Source organism: Miniopterus natalensis, chromosome 5, assembly GCF_054644295.1.
Source record: "Miniopterus natalensis isolate mMinNat1 chromosome 5, mMinNat1.hap1, whole genome shotgun sequence".
Lineage (NCBI taxonomy): Eukaryota > Metazoa > Chordata > Mammalia > Chiroptera > Miniopteridae > Miniopterus > Miniopterus natalensis.
Genome location: NC_142085.1, coordinates 7,341,454 through 7,359,613, shown reverse-complemented (window position 1 = coordinate 7,359,613; position 18,160 = coordinate 7,341,454). Strand labels below are relative to the sequence as shown.

Here is an 18,160-nt window from a genome sequence, read left to right as displayed (position 1 = left end):
GGCTTGTGCGGGAGTCCACTGGAGTCCTGAGTATGAATTAGTTGGCACGACTTCCGGTGCGGTCTCTTTATGGCTCGTGAAGTTTTGGGGTGTGAGAGCAGCGAAGGTTCCGGGTGCGACTGTGCTAAGTTTCAGTTCCGGTGCTTGAGTGAAGTGGTCAGAGCTGAAACGGAAGGCTGGAGTGAAGCGATTTAACGCAAACCCTTGGGAACGAGTTCGCGCTGCGCAACACACCCTGGACTTGTAGTTCCACTGGGGAGAACAGCCTCGCCGCGACTGACAGCTGCCGGAAGTGAGGCTGCGCGGAATGGCCGCCGCGGCCACCATGGCGGCAGCTGCCCGGGAGCTGGTGTTGCGGGCCGGGGCCTCGGACATGGAGGAGGAGGAGGGCCCGCTGGTGAGAACGCAGGGCTTTTTCTCCTCCGGAATCTCGTTCAGTCGTCCTCGCGTCAGAAAGACCTGGGCCGGGTTCAGGCAGAGGGTGGGAGTTCAGCTGCTTACCAGAGATGCTCTCCGCAGCCCTCCCTGGGCTCGGACCTGAGCCTGAGCAGGGACCAGAAGGGTCGACTTCGATCCCCGGGGCACAATTTCAGTTAACCTCCAGATTTTCGGGCAGAGTAGAGAAGCAGTGCTGTCTAAAGGTTAAGAACATGGTCTCTGGAGCCAGATTGCCTGTGTTTTAATTCCAGCTCTGCTACTCACACCCTGTGTCCTTGGGCAAGGTAACTACCTCTTTGCCATCACTTTCCATACCTATAAGGTTAAGAAAATAATAAAACCTGTCATATAGGTTGTTGGTTAGATGAATGAGTAGTACCTGGCATGCAGGTAAACAGTGTGTTAGCTGACATTTCTAGAAAGACGAGCTCCCCAGAGAGATTGTGATAGAACTGCAAGTTCTGCTCTGTCCTCTGCAACTCCTAATTTTTCTCATCAGACACCTCCATTCTCTGCTGATTGCCTGGCTCCTTATCATATTCCTTGCCCATTAGCCCCGTCATAAATTGGAATTTTTTCACTCAGTACCTATGGCTCCCCAGTAAATGTTCCTTCCTCCCCATTGAAGGGTTAGGGATTATCCCATTATATTTTGTTCTTCCCTTCTTTCCCTGTATCCTTTCTCATTAACTTCTCCCTCTCCAGGGGGGTGGTCCTGGTCTTCAGGAGCCATTGCAGCTTGGAGAGTTGGACATCACCTCTGATGAATTTATCCTGGATGAAGTGGATGGTAAGTGATGGCACCGGGTGGATGCAGAGTGCCTATCTGAGGGGCATGGGGGCTGGAAGTAATAAGGCAGGGATTGGTGTGCACATGTTCAGTGTGGGGAGAGGGAGCTGTGGAACTGAACCCTTATAATAAACTTTTCTTTCCAGTTCACATTCAGGCAAATCTGGAGGACGAGTTAGTAAAGGAAGCTCTTAAAACGGTGAGGCTTTCCACTCTGCTAACCTGCCCCCTGTTACCCTCCCCTTAAAGAAAAAAAATATGGAAACAGTCCTTTGTGCTTATAATATCATCCTGGTATCTTACCCTCTAGTCCTCTGTTGATTCTGTTTAGTGTTCCCTCACTGTAACTTCCTCCTGACCTGTCATGCTTATGTTCTCCCAGGGTGTGGATCTCCGTCACTATTCAAAGCAGGTTGAGCTGGAACTACAGCAGATTGAGCAGAAATCCATTCGGGATTGTATCCTCCAGCAGAGGGAAAGGGTGGTGTTATTAAAATAGGGATTTGTGGAGCATGGTGCAGACAGCCTAACTGGGGGTGACATCTTCTCTCTGAGGTTTCTATCATCTCAGGGAGAAATTGGAAAGGTCCTGCAGATCTGGGGATCTCCATCTTTACAGAGAGGCCCCTTGACTTTCTGTGGGTCAGATATCCAAGAGAGTGAGAACATAGCATCTCTGCACAACCAGATCACAGCCTGCGATGCTGTCCTTGAGGTAGGTTAGTGACCATGACCTGTAACTTCTAAAATAACCTTGAACTAGATCATGGTCCCCAGTGCCTTCTTTAGGTCATCAACCTCAGGTGTGGACAGAGTCACTTGCAGTATGACCTCAGCAACCTTTTTTGTTGTTATTGCCATAACTAATGTTATTTGGCAGTGACCTTTGGGGTACCTCTTCCCTCATCACCTGCTACCCTCATGGGCTGATCGATACTGGGGACTTCACCAATGCACTTAGGTGGCCCACTTGTCCCCTCTGGTGCTCTAGCAACATCTTCTACCTTTTCTCCAGCGCATGGAGCAGATGTTGGGAGCTTTTCAGAGTGACCTCAGCTCCATCAGCTCTGAGATCCGGACACTGCAGGAACAGTCAGGAGCCATGAACATTCGGCTTCGAAACCGCCAGGCAGTTCGTGGGAAACTTGGGGAGCTTGTCGATGGTCTGGTAGTGCCCACTGCTCTGGTCACGTGAGTTACTAGTTTGAAGGGTCATAAGGTCTATAGCAGGTAGGTGGGCTGGGCTGACCTGACCTACTTACCACATGGATTTCCTGGCTCCAGGTCACCAAGTACCTTCCATAAGCTGAAGGTTGGGTTGACAACTCTTTCTAACCTTGATGCATGCTTTAGGCATCAAAGATTAGGAATCATCCAGGATTAGGGGTGTAGTGAGGGGTCCAGGAATAGAAAACTATGTAAAGCCTGACTACGATACAGTGTAAGAAGGGAAGGAGACACAGGCTGGATGTAAGGAATTTGGAGTCTAGACATGTCTGGGTCTCCCTCCTAACCTATCCCACCCCTCCCTGCTACCCAGGGCAATTCTGGAGGCGCCAGTGACAGAGCCCAGATTCCTGGAACAGCTGCAGGAACTGGATGCCAAGGCAGCTGCAGTCCGAGAGCAGGAGGCTAGAGGTACAGCAGCTTGCGCAGATGTCAGAGGTGTGCTCGACCGGCTCCGGGTCAAGGTGAGGGGTGGGTGTATAGCCCAGAGACTAGAACCAGCTTCCCCAACATGTTCACTCTGGATTTCCCTGGCAGAGCTCAGGCTCACATCTCTGGGTTCCCCTGAGAATTTAAAAAAAAATGAAAGAGGTATTCTCCACCCTTCCTCCTCCTCCCTTTAACATTTGTCATTTTCTCCAGTACTCCCAGTAGTAAGAATGTTGCAGCTTAATGCCCTGTGTTTGGTCCCCCATATCTAGGCAGTGACGAAGATTCGAGAGTTCATCCTTCAGAAGATTTATTCCTTCAGAAAACCAATGACCAACTATCAGATCCCCCAGACGGCCCTGCTGAAGTACAGGTCACCATGGGAGGATGGCCTCTGAGCTTTGAGCAGCCAAGTGTGGTTTCTGGTTTCTTCGGCAGGCAGGGAAACTTACAGGTCCCTGACCCCTCCAGGTTCTTCTATCAGTTCCTGCTGGGCAATGAAAGAGCAACAGCGAAGGAGATCCGAGATGAATATGTGGAGACGCTGAGCAAGATCTACCTGTCTTACTACCGCTCCTACCTGGGGCGGCTCATGAAGGTGCAGGTGAGGCCAAGGAGGGGGAAACATTCCTGGGCACCTGGGCTGGGAGGAAGGACTACCACTGGGCAAGGGGGGACAACATAGAGGCACGTTTTTTATGGTGCCATGGGAAGAAATGGTTACCAGATCTTTTCTTTTTTCTCTAGTATGAGGAAGTTGCTGAGAAAGATGACCTAATGGGTGTGGAAGACACAGCAAAGAAAGATATCCTAGAGCTGAGGAACCCTCTGCTAGGCCTGGAGAGCGAGGGGGCTTCTGACTCTAGCTTCCAAGGCACTACTTCTGACCTTTTTCTGTGGGACCAAACCCTTTGAGAATGTGATGAGGGCTATGGCCATCTTTCCCAGAAGGAAAGCATTCTGATACTTGGTTTTGCATATGATGTCGGGGTGAGAGGTTTCCTGAAGCACATTCATGGATGTCAGGTGAAGTGGGGCCCTAGTTCCGGGAAAGAGGGGCATCTAGCTGTGTCCAGCTCCCGGAGGCCCCGAGGTACTGAGTCTGATTTTCAGTCACAGCTGTGATCTTAACTGTTTTCCCTGACTCACCCTTCACGATTCTTCTCAAAGCCATCCCTGCGAAGCAGAAACACCATCTTCACCCTGGGGACTCGTGGCTCTGTCATCTCCCCCACTGAGCTGGAGGCCCCCATCCTGGTGCCTCACACCGCCCAGCGGGGAGAACAGAGGGTAGGAGGGAGAGCACGCTTCAGTCATAGGGTGATGCTGAGATGGGAGGGCCGGGGGTGGGTGGGAAGGTCAGAGCTTCCTGCCCTGCTGGCCCTTCTGTCATCCCAGGACCTGGGAGCGGCCTTTTCCGATCTCCTTAGTGTTCTGTGATGCGAAGAGGGTTGGGACCATGGGCTTAAGAGCACATAGGGGAAGAGATTCCCTGAGGGGAGTGACATGTCCTGAGGCAGGTGTGGCCACAGCGGGTGGGGGGAGGGCTGTTCTCTTGTACCCCTCTCCCCCTTCAGTAACCACCTATTCAGGATGCTGTTTCAAAACAGCCTAGACTTGGGTTTGACGAGAAGGGTCTCCTGAGCTCTCAGTGCCCAGGTTTGCTGACTTCCCAGCCATTTCTTCAGGGCGTCAATGTTGGGTTCATCCCTCTGTTTCTCTTCTTTACCCTCCCATCCTAGTATCCATTTGAGGCCCTCTTTCGCAGCCAGCACTATGCCCTCCTGGACAATTCCTGCCGGGAATATCTCTTCATCTGTGAATTCTTTGTTGTGTCGGGCCCGGCTGCGCACGACCTCTTCCACGCTGTCATGGGCCGCACACTCAGCATGACCCTGGTGAGACCCCTCGCTCCTGTGTTCTCAGACCTGCACTGTTAGGAGGGTCACAGCTCTGGTGGTAATGAAACCAGAACCCCTTATTCTGCAACATCTAAGCCTTGTACTCACAGTGACTCCTTACAAAACCCTCAAAATAGATTACCCCTACTGCTGATCCACACCCAGGCAATAGCTGAGGGGCCCCTAAACCTTGGTGCTCAGCTCTGAATTCTGTACTAGGCCTGAGATCATAGATCCTGTGAGCACGACAGCAGGACCAACCGAGTGGCCAGTGGACAGAGAAGGGGGGGCATTTCCCTTTTAGGTTTCTCTCCCCTCCCTTCTGCCCTCCCTCCCAGTGCTACATCCCCAAAAGAGCACATGCATTTGTCTTTAGCCACTAGGAAGGACAAAGTAGCGCTCTCTTTCAATCCTCTGCCTATTCCTAAATCACAGAAGCACCTGGAGTCCTATCTCGCTGACTGCTACGACGCCATTGCTGTTTTTCTCTGTATCCACATCGTGCTCCGATTCCGCAACATTACAGCGAAGAGGGATGTTCCCGCCCTGGACAGGTCACTGAGTTCTGGTCCTTGAGCCCTGCTGGCCTTGAACTCTTGGTGTTACAGGGCCCTGCCCTGACCCTTTGGCTCCTACTGACTTGATACCATTGACTCTAGTCCCATTCATCTGCCAAGAGGCAGCACTACTGGTTCTGACTCACCTTTCACACCCAGTCGTGCCAGTACCAGCCACCAGCTGTTAACCTAAAGGATGCCCCAGAATGGACGGTTTCCCACACACCCTAACACAAACACTACCCCTCCTCCACCCCGCCCCACCCCTACCCCCACCCCGCCTCTCACATTGCTGGCCAGCTGATGGCTGATTCTGGTTAAGCCCACAGGTACTGGGAGCAGGTGCTTGCCTTGCTGTGGCCACGGTTTGAGCTGATACTGGAGATGAATGTGCAGAGTGTCCGAAGCACTGACCCTCAGCGCCTTGGGGGGCTGGATACTCGGCCCCACTATGTGAGGGAGGGCGAGGGTAACAGAGGGTTTCCTGAAGGGCTGGGCTCTAAGCTTCAGTTTCGGGGGAGGTCTATGTGGTTGTTTGGTCCTGTGGGATGTTTAGCCATATGGTGTGAGGGGCAGTCCAAGAGTGTGCTACACTCAGGGCGGTTGGGCGCTGGTCATAGGATTGGAGGCGGGAGTTACAGGTTGGTTGGCCAGCTCAGGGGAGCTGGGAGGTTGTGTTGGCTGGGTCAGGGAGGTGGGGTGATTTTTCTTCCCACCTTCTTTTTCCCAGATCACACGCCGATATGCAGAGTTCTCGTCTGCTCTTGTCAGCATCAATCAGACAATTCCCAACGAGCGGACGATGCAGCTGCTGGGGCAGCTCCAGGTGAGGGGCAGCTCCCGCTGAAGCCGTGGGAGTGTGAGGAGGGGCCGTGTGCCCTCACCTCCTGTCACCTCCTTCGGCTTTTTCAGGTGGAAGTGGAGAACTTTGTCCTCCGAGTGGCAGCTGAGTTCTCCTCAAGGAAGGAGCAGCTTGTGTTTCTGATCAACAACTATGACATGATGCTGGGCGTGCTGATGGTAACGGACGCCCCTGCTCTCCTCTTTCCCTGCCTGCAGAATCGGCTGCCCCACTCTTCTGGCAACTCTGAGGGCAGGCTTTTGTTGGTTCAGTGGTTTGTTCTGGAGTCTGGCACAGCGTCTGGCTAAGTGCAGTGACTGCGGAAGGAAGGAAGTTTCCTGCAGTGAGTGCCTGTCCCGAACTTGAGGTTTCCCTTTGTCTTCCCTTAGGAACGGGCTGCGGACGACAGCAAGGAGGTTGAGAGCTTCCAGCAGCTGCTCAATGCTCGGACACAGGTAGGGAGTGGGGAAAATAAAGTGGCAGTTAATGGACACCATTTACACAGAATTAGAATTATTATAACTCTTAGTTCACAACATGCTGCCATTATTGGTCTATTTTGTATCTTTTAAAATGGTATAAACACCCATGAGCCCACAAGACACTTTGGCAATAACCAATCTTAGAGTATGAATTCCTCTTCATTGCATCTCCCTGCCTCTGACATAGAAGCACCTGGTGACCTACATGCTGTGTTTATCATGCCCTTGCTTTTAAAAATATAGCTATAGCCCGGCCAGGCATGGCTCAGTGGTTGAGCATCAACCTAGGATCCAGAAGATTGTGGTTTGATTCCCAGTCAGGGCACATGCCCGGATTACGGGCTTGATCCCCAGTCAGGGGGCATGCAGGAGGCAGCCAATCGATGACTCTCTTCATTGATGTTTCTATCTCTTCCTCCCTTCCTCTCTCTTAAATCAGTAAAGATATATTTTAAATACATAAATAAATAAAAATATAATTATAGCTAAGCCGCGGCCAGATAGCTCAGTTGGTTAGATCATCGTCTCGATACTCCAAGGTTGTGGGTTCAGTTCCTGGTCAGGGTGCACACAAGAAGCAGCCAATGAGTGCATCATTGAGTGGAACAAATCAGGGTTTCTCTTCCTCTCTCTCTAAAAATTAATTAAAAATATAGATGTACCTATGCCAAAACAATAATTATTTAGTTATATTTTTGAGTGTTGTAAAAATGGGATCAGGACTTCTTCATGCACAATTTTTCTAATATGGTCATGTTGTTATACAGGGCTGTACCTCATTTTTTTCATTGTTGGATCATGTGACTTACATGAATATAATGTGTTCCTGAAAGAGGACATTTGGATTATTTCCAGTTTTTTGCTGCTGTGGGCATTTTTATGAAGTTATGTCCTTTTTATCATTTTCATATTAATTTTTCAATTACAGCTTCCTTTCAATATTATTTTGTATTAGTTTGAGGTGTATACAGCATAGTGGTTAGACAATCATATACTTTACAAAATGTTCCCCCAATATTTCTAGTACCCAGTTAGCACCATACATAGTTATTACAGTATTATTATTATTATTTTAAATTTACTTTTATTGTTGAGAGTATTACAGATGTGTCCCCTATTTTCACCCCTTTGCCCACCTCCACCTGGCTCCCCACCCCCACCCCAAGCCTTCACTGTACTATTGTCTGTGTCCGTGGGCTATGCATATATGTATATAAGTTCTTTGACAATATTACTGACTATATTCTCTATGCTGTATTTTACATCCCCGTGACTCTTCTGCAACTACCAATTTGTACTTGTTAATCCGTTCACCTTTTTCACCCAGTCATTCAAACCCCCTCCCATCTAGCAACCACTAGTTCACTCTGAGTCTATGAGTTGTTTCAATTTTGTTTGTTTGTTTGTTTGTTTTGAACAGTTATGTCTTTTAGTGCGCATAGATGTAGATAAGTTTTTTTAATATGTTTTATCTCTAAAAGTCAATAAAAACATTATTTTAAAATATGTCTTTATTGATTTCAGAGAGAGGAAGGGAGAGGGAGAGAGAGAGAAACATCAATGATGAGAGAGTCTTTGATCAGCTGCCTCCTGCACGCGCTCGATGGGGGACCCAGCCCGAAACCCGGGCATGTGCCCTGACCAGGAATCGAACCCTGATCGTTTGGATCCTAGGTCAATGCTCAGCTGCTGAGCCACTCCCATCTGGGCAATAAAAACATTTTTTTAAAAAAGAGTTCTTGCCCTGGCTAGTTTGGCTCAGTGGTTAGAGTGTCGGCCTGTGGACTGAAGGGTTGAGGTTTCGATTCCCCGGCCCTGGTCAGGGCACATGAGGGGGGCAACCAATCTATGTGTCTCTGTCACATCATTGGTTCTCTCTGTGTCTCTCCCCCTCCCTTCCACTCTCTCTAAAAAAATTAATTGCCCAGCCGGACGTGGCTCAGCAGTTGAGCATCGACCTAGGATCCAGGCGATCGGGGTTTGATTCCCAGTCAGGGCACATGCCCGGGTTGCAGGCTAGGCAGCCGATCAATGACTCTCTCATCATTGATGTTTCTATCTCTCTCTCTCCCCATCCTTTCCTCTCTTTGAAATCAATAAGGATATATTTTTTAAAAAAATAAAAATTAATGGAAAAAATGTCCTCTGTTGAGGATTAACAACAACAACAAAAAGAATTTTTTATACATTCTACATACTGATCTTCTGTTGGTTTTGATTATATAAATTGCAGATATTTCTCAATATACATTTTATCTCCTTTATGTTGTCTTTTGATAATCAGAAATCCTAATTGTAATATGATTGAATTTATAATCTTTTTTTAAAAAGATTTTTAATTGATTTTTTGAGAGAGGAAGAGAGAAACATCAATGTGAAAGTGAAACATCGATTGGCTGCCTCTTGCACATTCCCTACCGAGGAATGAGTCTGAAACCTGGGCATGTGCCCTGACCGAGGTTCGAACTGGCAACCTTTCAGTGCACAGGGCGATGCCCAACCAACTGAGTCACACCACCAGGGCTGAATTTATAATCTTTATTTTTGTGTCTTATTTAAGAAATCCCTTATTATTCCAAGGTCAGGAAAATATTACAGTTTTCTTAATATTGTAGAATTTTGCTTTTTTACTTTAAACCCCTAAATTTACCTAGAATTGATTTTTGTGTATGATATGAGGTAGGAATCTAATTTAATTTTTTCTGTATGGATAATGATTCACTTAGAACCATTTATAGAAAATCTCTTTCCCCACTTGATCTGCAGTGCGGTCTCTGTCACATAGCAAAGCTCCACAAAGATGTGGGTCTTGCCTTTATTCTGTCCCATTGGTCAATTTGTCTACCCTGCAATGCCGTCTTAATTATTATGCTTTATAGGGCAAATTCTCCTAACTTCTTTTTCATCAGTATGTTGAGTATTATTGGCAGTTTGATTTTCCATATAAATTTTATAATCAGCTTGTAAATTTTCACATAAAAAACCCCATTAAGGAATTTGATTGGAATTGCATTGATCAATGTAGATCGATTTGGAAGAACTGATACTTCATGATGTTGACACTTACTGCTCATGAACATGGGTTCCCTCTCCTTTTTAAAAACATATTCTTTAATGCCTTTTGATAATCTTTTATAACTTTCAGCACAAAGACATTACAAATCTTTTGTTTGTTATTCCTTGGTAGGGGTCACATGTAGATTTAGTCCTACTTGGAATAAATAAATGAATTCTTTCTAATCCTCTGTTCTGGCTGGGACCTCTGTGAGTGTTGAATAATTAAATAGAAGGGTAATAGTGAGAACCCTTATCCTGTTCCTGACTTTAAAAGGAATGCTTTCATCGTTTCCCTATTAAGAGGGCTGTAGCTGTGGGCATTTTGTAGGTGCCCATTATCATGTTAAGAAAATTCCTTTTAATCCCTAGTGTGCTAGGAGTTGTTATTGTAGTTATTCCTACTGGGAATCAATCTACATTTATTTAGGGATTGATTTAGGAATAATAACTAGGAATAATGGGTACTTTTTTCCTCTGTAACTGTTTGGATTTTCTACTCTATTCTTTCAGAATTTGTTCTTTAAATATACTTGTTACTTAAATGTTATCTTTTGAAAAAGAAATTTTCTTTTAAAAAATTTCTATTGATTGATTGATTGATTTTAGAGAGAGGAATGGAAAGAGAGAGAGAAACATCGATTTGCTGTTCCACTTATCCCTGCATTCATTTGTTGATTCTTATATGTGCCTTGACCAGGGATCGAATCTGCAACGTTGGTTTATCTAGGCAACGCTCTAACCAACTGAGCTACCCGGCCAGGGTGAAAAAGAAATTTTCTTGTTGTTTGAACCGGGATATAGAAATGTTATTGATTTTTGTATACTCACCGTATAGCCAGCCACCTTCCTAAATTATTATTTCTACTAGTATTTCTGGATAATTGTGTGTATGTTTCATGTAGGGATTCATCATCTATGATTTATGACAGTTTTAGCTCTTCCTTTCTAATCCTTATGTCTTTAATTTCTTATGTCCTTATTTTCTTACTCCACTTACTAGTACCTCCAGGACAGAGATGAATAATTGAAGTGGTAATAGTGAGAACACTTATCTTTACCTAATTTTAAAAGGAATGCTTTCATCATTTCCCCATTAAGAGTAATGTTATTGTAGATTTTCTTATAGATGCCCTTTGTCAGGTTATGAAAATTTCTTTCAATCCCTACTATAGCAAGAGTTACTATTTTTAAAAATCATGAATGAGTATTGAATTTTTAATCAAGGATGTATGCTTTTTCTGAAACTGTTGAGATAATCATATAGTTTATAATAATAATTATTATTATTATTGTTATTTTTAATCATCCAAGGAGTGAGGATATTTTTTAAGGATATTTTTTCCATTGATTTTTAGAGAGAGTGGAAGGGAGGAGGGGGGGATAGAGAGAAACATTGATGTGAGACACATCGATCGGTTGCCTCCCACATGCGCCTCCATGAGGTGGGGGGGGGCAGTGAACCTGCAACCAGGGTATGTCTGTCTAAGTACTGCATTTTTTGAATTCTGTAGGTTTGAATATGTAGCAGTTTTTTGTCATTTATCTTTAAGAATTTTATATTTCAGTCCTGGCCAGTTTGGCTCAGGGGTTGGAACTTCAGCCTGTGCACCAGAGGGTCTCAGGTTGGATTCCCAGTCAAGGGCACATAACCTGGGTTTCAGGTTTGATCCCTGCCCCAGTCGGGGTATGTGGCAGAGGCAACCAATTGATGTGTCTCCCTCACAATGATGTCTCTGTCTCTCTCTCTCTCCCCTCCTCCCTTCTACACTCTGAAAATCAATGGAAAAAGTATCTGTTCAGTCCGAGGGCCTACGCTCTAACCACTGAGGAAAACTGGCTAGGGCGGGCATATATATTTTTTAATCCTAGGGTGAGGATTAGCAAAAAATAAAATAAAAAGAATTTTATATTTCAATTATTTGATCATGAGATTTTTGGAAGAGTGTTTTTAAATTTCTAAAAGTTTTCTTATTTATCTTTGTTATTAATGTCTAAATTGCATTGTGGATGGAGAATGTGTTTTTTTTGGTACTGATTCTTTGAAATTTGTTTGTGGCCTGGTACATAATCAACTTTTGTAAATGTTCCATGTGTGTCTGAGCAGAATCTGTATTTGTCGGGTATGAAGGTCAAGCTTTTTAATTGTGCTTTTTACATCATCTATGCATTTATTGATTATTTTTGTCTACTTATCAGTAATCGAGAGAGATATTTTGAAATTCATAGATTTGTCACTTTTTCCCTGCATTTCTATCAAGTTTTGCTTTATGTAGTTTCAGCTTCATTTATCTAAATTGTTGGGGTTTTTTTAACCCGTGTTAAATGTGTTTTTTATTGGCCAGTTAATCGTAGTGGTTAAATACTTACTAAGGCTGGAAGAAGTCAAATAAGTAGGTCCCAAGACAGGTAGGAAGGAGGAGTCGTATTCGTTCCTAAGTACTGAAAACCAAGTGTGGGGACACAGAGCGGGAGAAGATGGTGGTAAGAGGGCTTATTGTATGCCCTTAGACACTTGCCCAAGATGGTAAGACTTGGGACTTGCCTTCACGGTATATGGGGCTTTTTCCCCAAGAAAAGATTAGAAGTTGTGTGTGTCTGTGACTGGGTCTCAGAGGCACAGCTGACCCAGCATCCCTGGGCACAGTCTCAAGGAGAATCAGCTCATTCTCTGATGTGGTCCATTTTCTAGGGTGTTGTATATGCTCATGGTACCCTAGGCCTGTGCAGTTCTGTATGACCATTTGACATGGCTGAAGGCCAGGATGGGGATGACCCTGCTTGGCAAGGGGGGAGCCCCAGTGGTCAAGGTTGGGCTATTCTGCCACCATCTCCGGAGACAGCTTCAGTGGTGACAAGAGCCTTCCTAAACTCCTCACTCCTCTTGTGGTCAGTGTCTTACATTTCCTGTAGTTTCTGGGAGATTTCAGCAAGGATGATCCCTCAGTACTGTCTGCTCTCTCCTGGGGCTTCTATTTCAGACAGGAATTTTTTCCTCTCCCAGATTTCCTTCACCAGTTCTTCAGACTGGTCCAGCTCAGGGGCTGGGTTCTCCTGTTGCACAGGAGGAGGCTTTCTTTCCCATTCCTGTTTGTTCTCTGTAGCAAAGATATCTTGGAGTCTTCATTTCTCCTTCTCTAAATCTCCTCTGAGGAGCTCTCAGGTCCCACGGGTGTAAGTGGCCTGTTTGGGGCAGCGCCCGAAATCCCATTCCTTTGGTAACTGCCTCTGCCCTCTCCTGGGAAGCCATGGGATGGCCATGATTGGAGACTTATCTTAGTTTATCTGAATTCTTAAAAGTTTAGAGCCATTAGCTCTTACTGATGACCTGAAGTATTTGTCACTATATAAGGACCCACCTTAGCCCTAATAATTTTGTCATAAAGCCTATTATGTCTGATATTAACATAGTTTTGCCAGCTTTATTTTGGTTAATATTTGCTTATTAATTTATTTCCATTCTTTTGCTTTCAGCCTTTTTATGTTTTCACATTTTCTGTAAATAGCATATACCTGGAATTTTAAAAAATCCAGTTGGATTATCTCTGCCTTTTAAGTTGTGATTTTAATCCATTTATGTTTATTATGATTAACGTTATATTTTGACTTGTTTTTGTCATCTTTAGTTTTCTATTTGTGCTGTGTCATTTGTGCTTCTTGTCTTTGTTTTTCTTAATGTAAAAATAATTTTACATTATTTTTCTCTCTAAGTGTTTGCATTTTGTACTTCCTTCTTTTGGAATTTGTCCTTTAAATTTTGCCTTACATATTTAATTTAATATATAAACTTAATATTTAACCCCTCTCTCAAACAATACATTTTAAATGTTTTAATGCTCCAGTCACTCCTCCTCCTCCTGTCTTCCATGCTAATTATTGACGAGCATTTTATTTATTTCCTACCTTTAATTGTTGCTATTTTATAGTGATACTATTTATTTGGATTTCCATGAAATGTTTCCCAGCTTATTTCCTCATCATTCCTTCTTAAAACTTGATGATCTTTTTGGGATCATTTTCCTTCTTCCTGAAGCAACTTTTTTAGAAATTCCTTTGTGAAAGTTTATTGGTAATAAACCTTATTTTTATACAAATGTCTTTATTCTTTGTTCGGAAAAAAGAGTTTTGCTGTCTTACTGTCAAATTCTAAGTTAACAGTTATTTTTTCTCAACATTTAGAGGACAATTTTCCACTGTTAAAGTATTGCTGTGAAGAAGTCTGCTGCTGTTCTAATTGTTGTTCCTTTGAAGGCAGTCTGTTCTCTGTGACTGCTCTTAAAGAGCCCCTCTTTTTTCCTTAGTATTCTGAAGTTTTACAACAATATGTCTGGATATGGGTTTCTCTTTGTTTATTTTTTGGTATCTTGTTGTGTTTCTTGGGTCTTTGAGTTTACCTTTGTAATTAATTGGGGAAAATTCACAGCCAGTATCTTTTTAAACATTGCTTTTCCTCCATCTTTCTTCTGGGGTCTGATTAGTTATAGGTTAAACTTTCCCATTCTTTTCTCTGCTTTTAGTAAAATAACATGTAATTAGATGACAAAGGAAACCATTGTCCTCACCTGCCTAGTTGGGTGACCTGAGGGAATGTCAGCTCTGCCTTCAGAAATGTAATTCTGTAGATCCCCTGATCCCACAAGATGCACTTAAACTGGTGGACTGCTGAGAACAGCTGAGGTGCCATGGAATTTGCCAGGGTGGGGAGCCAGCTGTTAACCTGTGCTCCCAGTCCCTTTTGGTGGGCTGCTGCTTGATATTATGTGGGAAGGATTGCTAGCCCAAGCCCAGTGTGTGCTTTCTCCCTCTGGTCACTCCTCTGCTATGAGAATATTCCCTTTTGCTGGGTAGAGAACTTAAAGAAAGTTTAGACCAAGTCTAGATCAGTGCTTGTCCAATAGAAATATAATGCATGCCATAATATGAACCACTTAACTAATTTTAAAATTTCTAATAGCTACATTTTAAAAATTAAAAAGAAACAGGTGAAGTGAATTTAATAATATATTTTATTTAAACCACTATATCCAAAATATTATCTTTTCAAAATAGAATCAACAAAAATTAGTAATTATTTATTTAAAAATGTTTTCTGTATGAATTTTCCGAAGTCTGGTGTGTATTCTATATTACAGCACATGTCTCATTCACCCACAATCCCCATTGGTTTTTACAGCCAGAAGTTATGGGGACTTCTCTTCCTGGCACTGGAACCCTCGGCTGGCATCCCTTCGCTCCCCAGGGAGACCTGTACAGCTGAGATATCCCGATATTTATGATATTTATCTGCCACATGTGGGCGTGGGACCAGCCCGTTCTGCGTCTCCACCCCTCCTACCAGTCTTGATGTGGCTTCTTTATATCCTTAGTTGTAGGATTTCTTTCCAGCTAGATTTCAGGCTTTCTGAATGATTGTTCTGTAGTTTAGTTGTAATTTTGATGTGGTTGTGGGAGGATTCAAGTACTGCATTTACCTATACCATCATGACCAGAACTCCTAAAACATTTTTTATTTTTAAATAATTTCTAAAAAATTCCATCTTGTTAACTGCTTATCTTTGTATTTTTAACTTCTTTAAACATTTCATAAAGAATGTACAACCAGCCCTAGCTGGTTTTGCCCAGCATAGTGGTTAGAGCGTCAGCCCGTGGGCTGAAGGTCCAGGGTTCGATCCTGGCCAAGGGCATGTACCTCCGTAGCAGGCTCATGCAGGAGGCAACCAATTGATGTGTCTCTCTCATATTGATATTTCTCTCTCCCTCTTTCTCCTCCGTCTTCCACTCTCTCTGAAAAAGCAATGGAAAAAATATCCTTCAGTGAAGATTAAAAAGAATGTACAACCATATGTCGGTATCTGACAGTTCTGATGCTGGCAGTTTTTGTAGGTCTCAGGCCATTACTTATTGTCTACACTAACTCTCATTGCTTTCTTATATATCTGGTGATCTTTGAGTTCATTGCTTGATCTCAATCAGGAGGAGTCATATGGGCCTAAGTTGGAATTGAGAATATTTTCCTTCAGAAAGGAGTTGCCTCTACTTTTGCAAGAGCTGAAAGATGCCATCCACCTGGGTTTACATCAGCACCTCTTGTGGCTCTCATGAGAGACTGGCATCAGGCTGTTTCCAGATAGCAGAGTTGCCATGGCCATTTGCCTTCTTGTAGCCCTGCCTCTCCCAGCACCCACTCCTCTGGTTCCAGCCCTGACCCCAGTTTCTTGTTGCTCTGCTCCCATTGAAATTTTGTTTCTGTTTTTGTTTTTTAGGAAGGGGAACCTTGAAGATTTCCCCTACCTCTAGTGAGACCGCAGTGTCTTAAAGTATATGACCTTTGCTGTGGGAGTGTTCTAAGGACTTAGTGGGTCATGATGCCAGAATTGGAAAAATCTGCTGACAGCAGGACACTCAACTGTGTGTGTGTGTTTCTCCAGGAATTCATTGAAGAGTTGCTCTCTCCCCCTTTTGGTGGTTTGGTGGCATTTGTGAAGGAGGCCGAGGCTCTGATTGAGCGTGGACAGGCTGAGCGACTTCGAGGGGAAGAAGGTATGAGGATGGTGTGGTAGAGAGAGGGGGCCAGTGGTAAGGTGACTGGAAATGAAAAATGAGAGGATGGGGATTGCATGGGGAGTGGGTGGAGCAGGTAAGAATGGGTGGGAGACCACCAGAGAAAAGGGGCTGGATGGTGAGGATGGCTGTGCTTTGGGGAGGATTTTGTGAGGTCAAAGATCATTTAGCCTAGTCCTTATCTGGCACTCTCTCTTTCCTCCTACCATCAGCCCGTGTTACTCAGCTGATCCGTGGCTTTGGTAGTTCCTGGAAATCATCGGTGGAGTCTCTGAGTCAGGATGTAATGCGAAGTTTCACCAACTTCAGAAATGGAACTAGTATCATCCAGGTGACCTGCAACTCCCAGCCCCCACTCCCATCCTGCGCCTATCACTAATCCCCACCCCCCACCCTTTTTCCCTGGGCTCGGCATCATCCAAATGACCCTTGATCTTCAACTACCAGTTGTGCCCAGAGTTCTGGAAAAGCCCTAACCTGATTCTTAATCACCATCCTTAGCACTGCCCTACAGTCTTACCCCCTCCTGCCTTTCTCTGGCCAGGGAGCATTGACCCAGCTGATCCAGCTCTATCATCGTTTTCACCGGGTGTTGTCTCAGCCCCAGCTCCGCGCGCTCCCTGCCCGGGCTGAGCTCATCAACATTCACCACCTTATGGTAGAGCTCAAGAAGCACAAGCCCAACTTCTGATGTGCTGGGGTTGACGGCTTCACCAGCCCTCTCCATGGACTCCTGCAGCCCACCCACGTCCTTCACCTGCGTGCCCCTCCCAGTTCTCCCTTTCCTCCTGGGTCTATGACATGCCTCACCCTGCCTTCGTCCCCAGGGCCCTGCCTCATCAGGGGACGCTGGACCTCCCAGTGTCTTCAGGTGTCCCAGGACCACCTTCCCCTGGGCCTCCAAAACGACCTGATCATTCTCCCAATTTTGTCACGATGCTCCGTCCCCCCAAAAACTAACAGAAAACAAGGCTCCTCTCTCTTCCTCTAGCAAAACCTTCACTTGCCTCAATCTCTGGTTCACTCAACTCTTGTCACCATGTCCTGAGCGTGAAGCCTCACCTCTTGGAATTGGTGGCAAGGGGAGACTGCCTTCAAGTCATTGATTTTTTTGGTGTTTTTTTTTACACAAAGTGATTTCTGTAGCTTTTTGACCTAAATTATGGCAACTTGAACACTAACTAGTCCCCCTCCTGGCTTGAGAGGTACTTCAAGGTCAGTCTACAGAGAACAATAAATATTTAATATAACGCCCTTCTTCCATTTCTTTTCTCCTTCCTCCTGGGGCGTTCAAGTAGCCCCATCTGTGCTCCAGGGTCACCTCCATCTCTGAATACGTCCTGGGCTTACATTCTGGTGGGTGTTGAAAAAGTAGGGACACAGTGACCTCTAACCATTAGCTGCTTTAGGCCAGAGTGGCTGCATTGGTTTTAGGGTGGGGAGTATCTGATGACTGACCTACCTGGTGGAGGAAGGTGACCCCGGTTAAGATGGCAGATGCAAGGGCTGGCTACCTGGCTGCGCGGCCTCGAGCACTGCGGCTCTGCCCCTTGAGCGGACCTTGGGATTGCTGTTCCTTTGTCAGCTCACTCGCTGCTCTGGTTGTGGCTGTCGCGGCCCCTTGCGGGCTGCAGCACCCACACCGTCGGGGCGGGGGTGAGCCGGGTTTGCAGGGCCCGTCCCGTCCACTTCTGTGTGACTGGGAGTCTTCCTGCTGGCGCCGCCCGTGCGCCGCCTCTGAACTCAGACTGGACTGGGGAGCCTCGGGCGCCTGTAAGTCCTGAGGAGGAAGGTGCGGGCAGCCCGAAGTCAGTACTCTGGCGATGTTTCCCTGATTCCTCTGCCCCTAAGGCCTGAGCATCCGGGCCACGCCCCGGCGA

At 45.4% G+C, this 18,160-nt stretch overlaps 1 protein-coding gene across 2 annotated transcripts; it reads left to right on the top strand.

Moving 5' to 3' along the window:
• Nucleotides 1-74: 74 nt before the first annotated feature.
• Nucleotides 75-17,530, top strand: VPS52 (VPS52 subunit of GARP complex). 2 transcript variants are annotated; one of them, XM_016218722.2, is made up of 20 exons: nucleotides 75-397; nucleotides 1,144-1,228; nucleotides 1,375-1,427; nucleotides 1,611-1,686; nucleotides 1,876-1,943; nucleotides 2,244-2,419; nucleotides 2,769-2,919; nucleotides 3,157-3,257; nucleotides 3,356-3,488; nucleotides 3,632-3,689; nucleotides 4,041-4,174; nucleotides 4,627-4,782; nucleotides 5,221-5,339; nucleotides 5,672-5,795; nucleotides 6,073-6,168; nucleotides 6,255-6,362; nucleotides 6,573-6,638; nucleotides 16,148-16,259; nucleotides 16,493-16,611; nucleotides 16,825-17,530. In XM_016218722.2, exons 1-20 carry the CDS (start codon nucleotides 308-310, stop codon nucleotides 16,969-16,971), a joined length of 2,172 nt encoding a protein of 723 aa, XP_016074208.1. In that variant the 5' UTR covers nucleotides 75-307; the 3' UTR covers nucleotides 16,972-17,530. The 2 variants fall into 2 exon arrangements, with proteins under 2 accessions (XP_016074208.1, XP_087673456.1); XM_087817330.1 differs by lacking the exons at nucleotides 75-397; nucleotides 1,144-1,228; nucleotides 1,375-1,427 and having other exon boundaries at nucleotides 1,675-1,688; nucleotides 1,873-1,943.
• The last annotated feature ends 630 nt before the right edge of the window (nucleotides 17,531-18,160 follow it).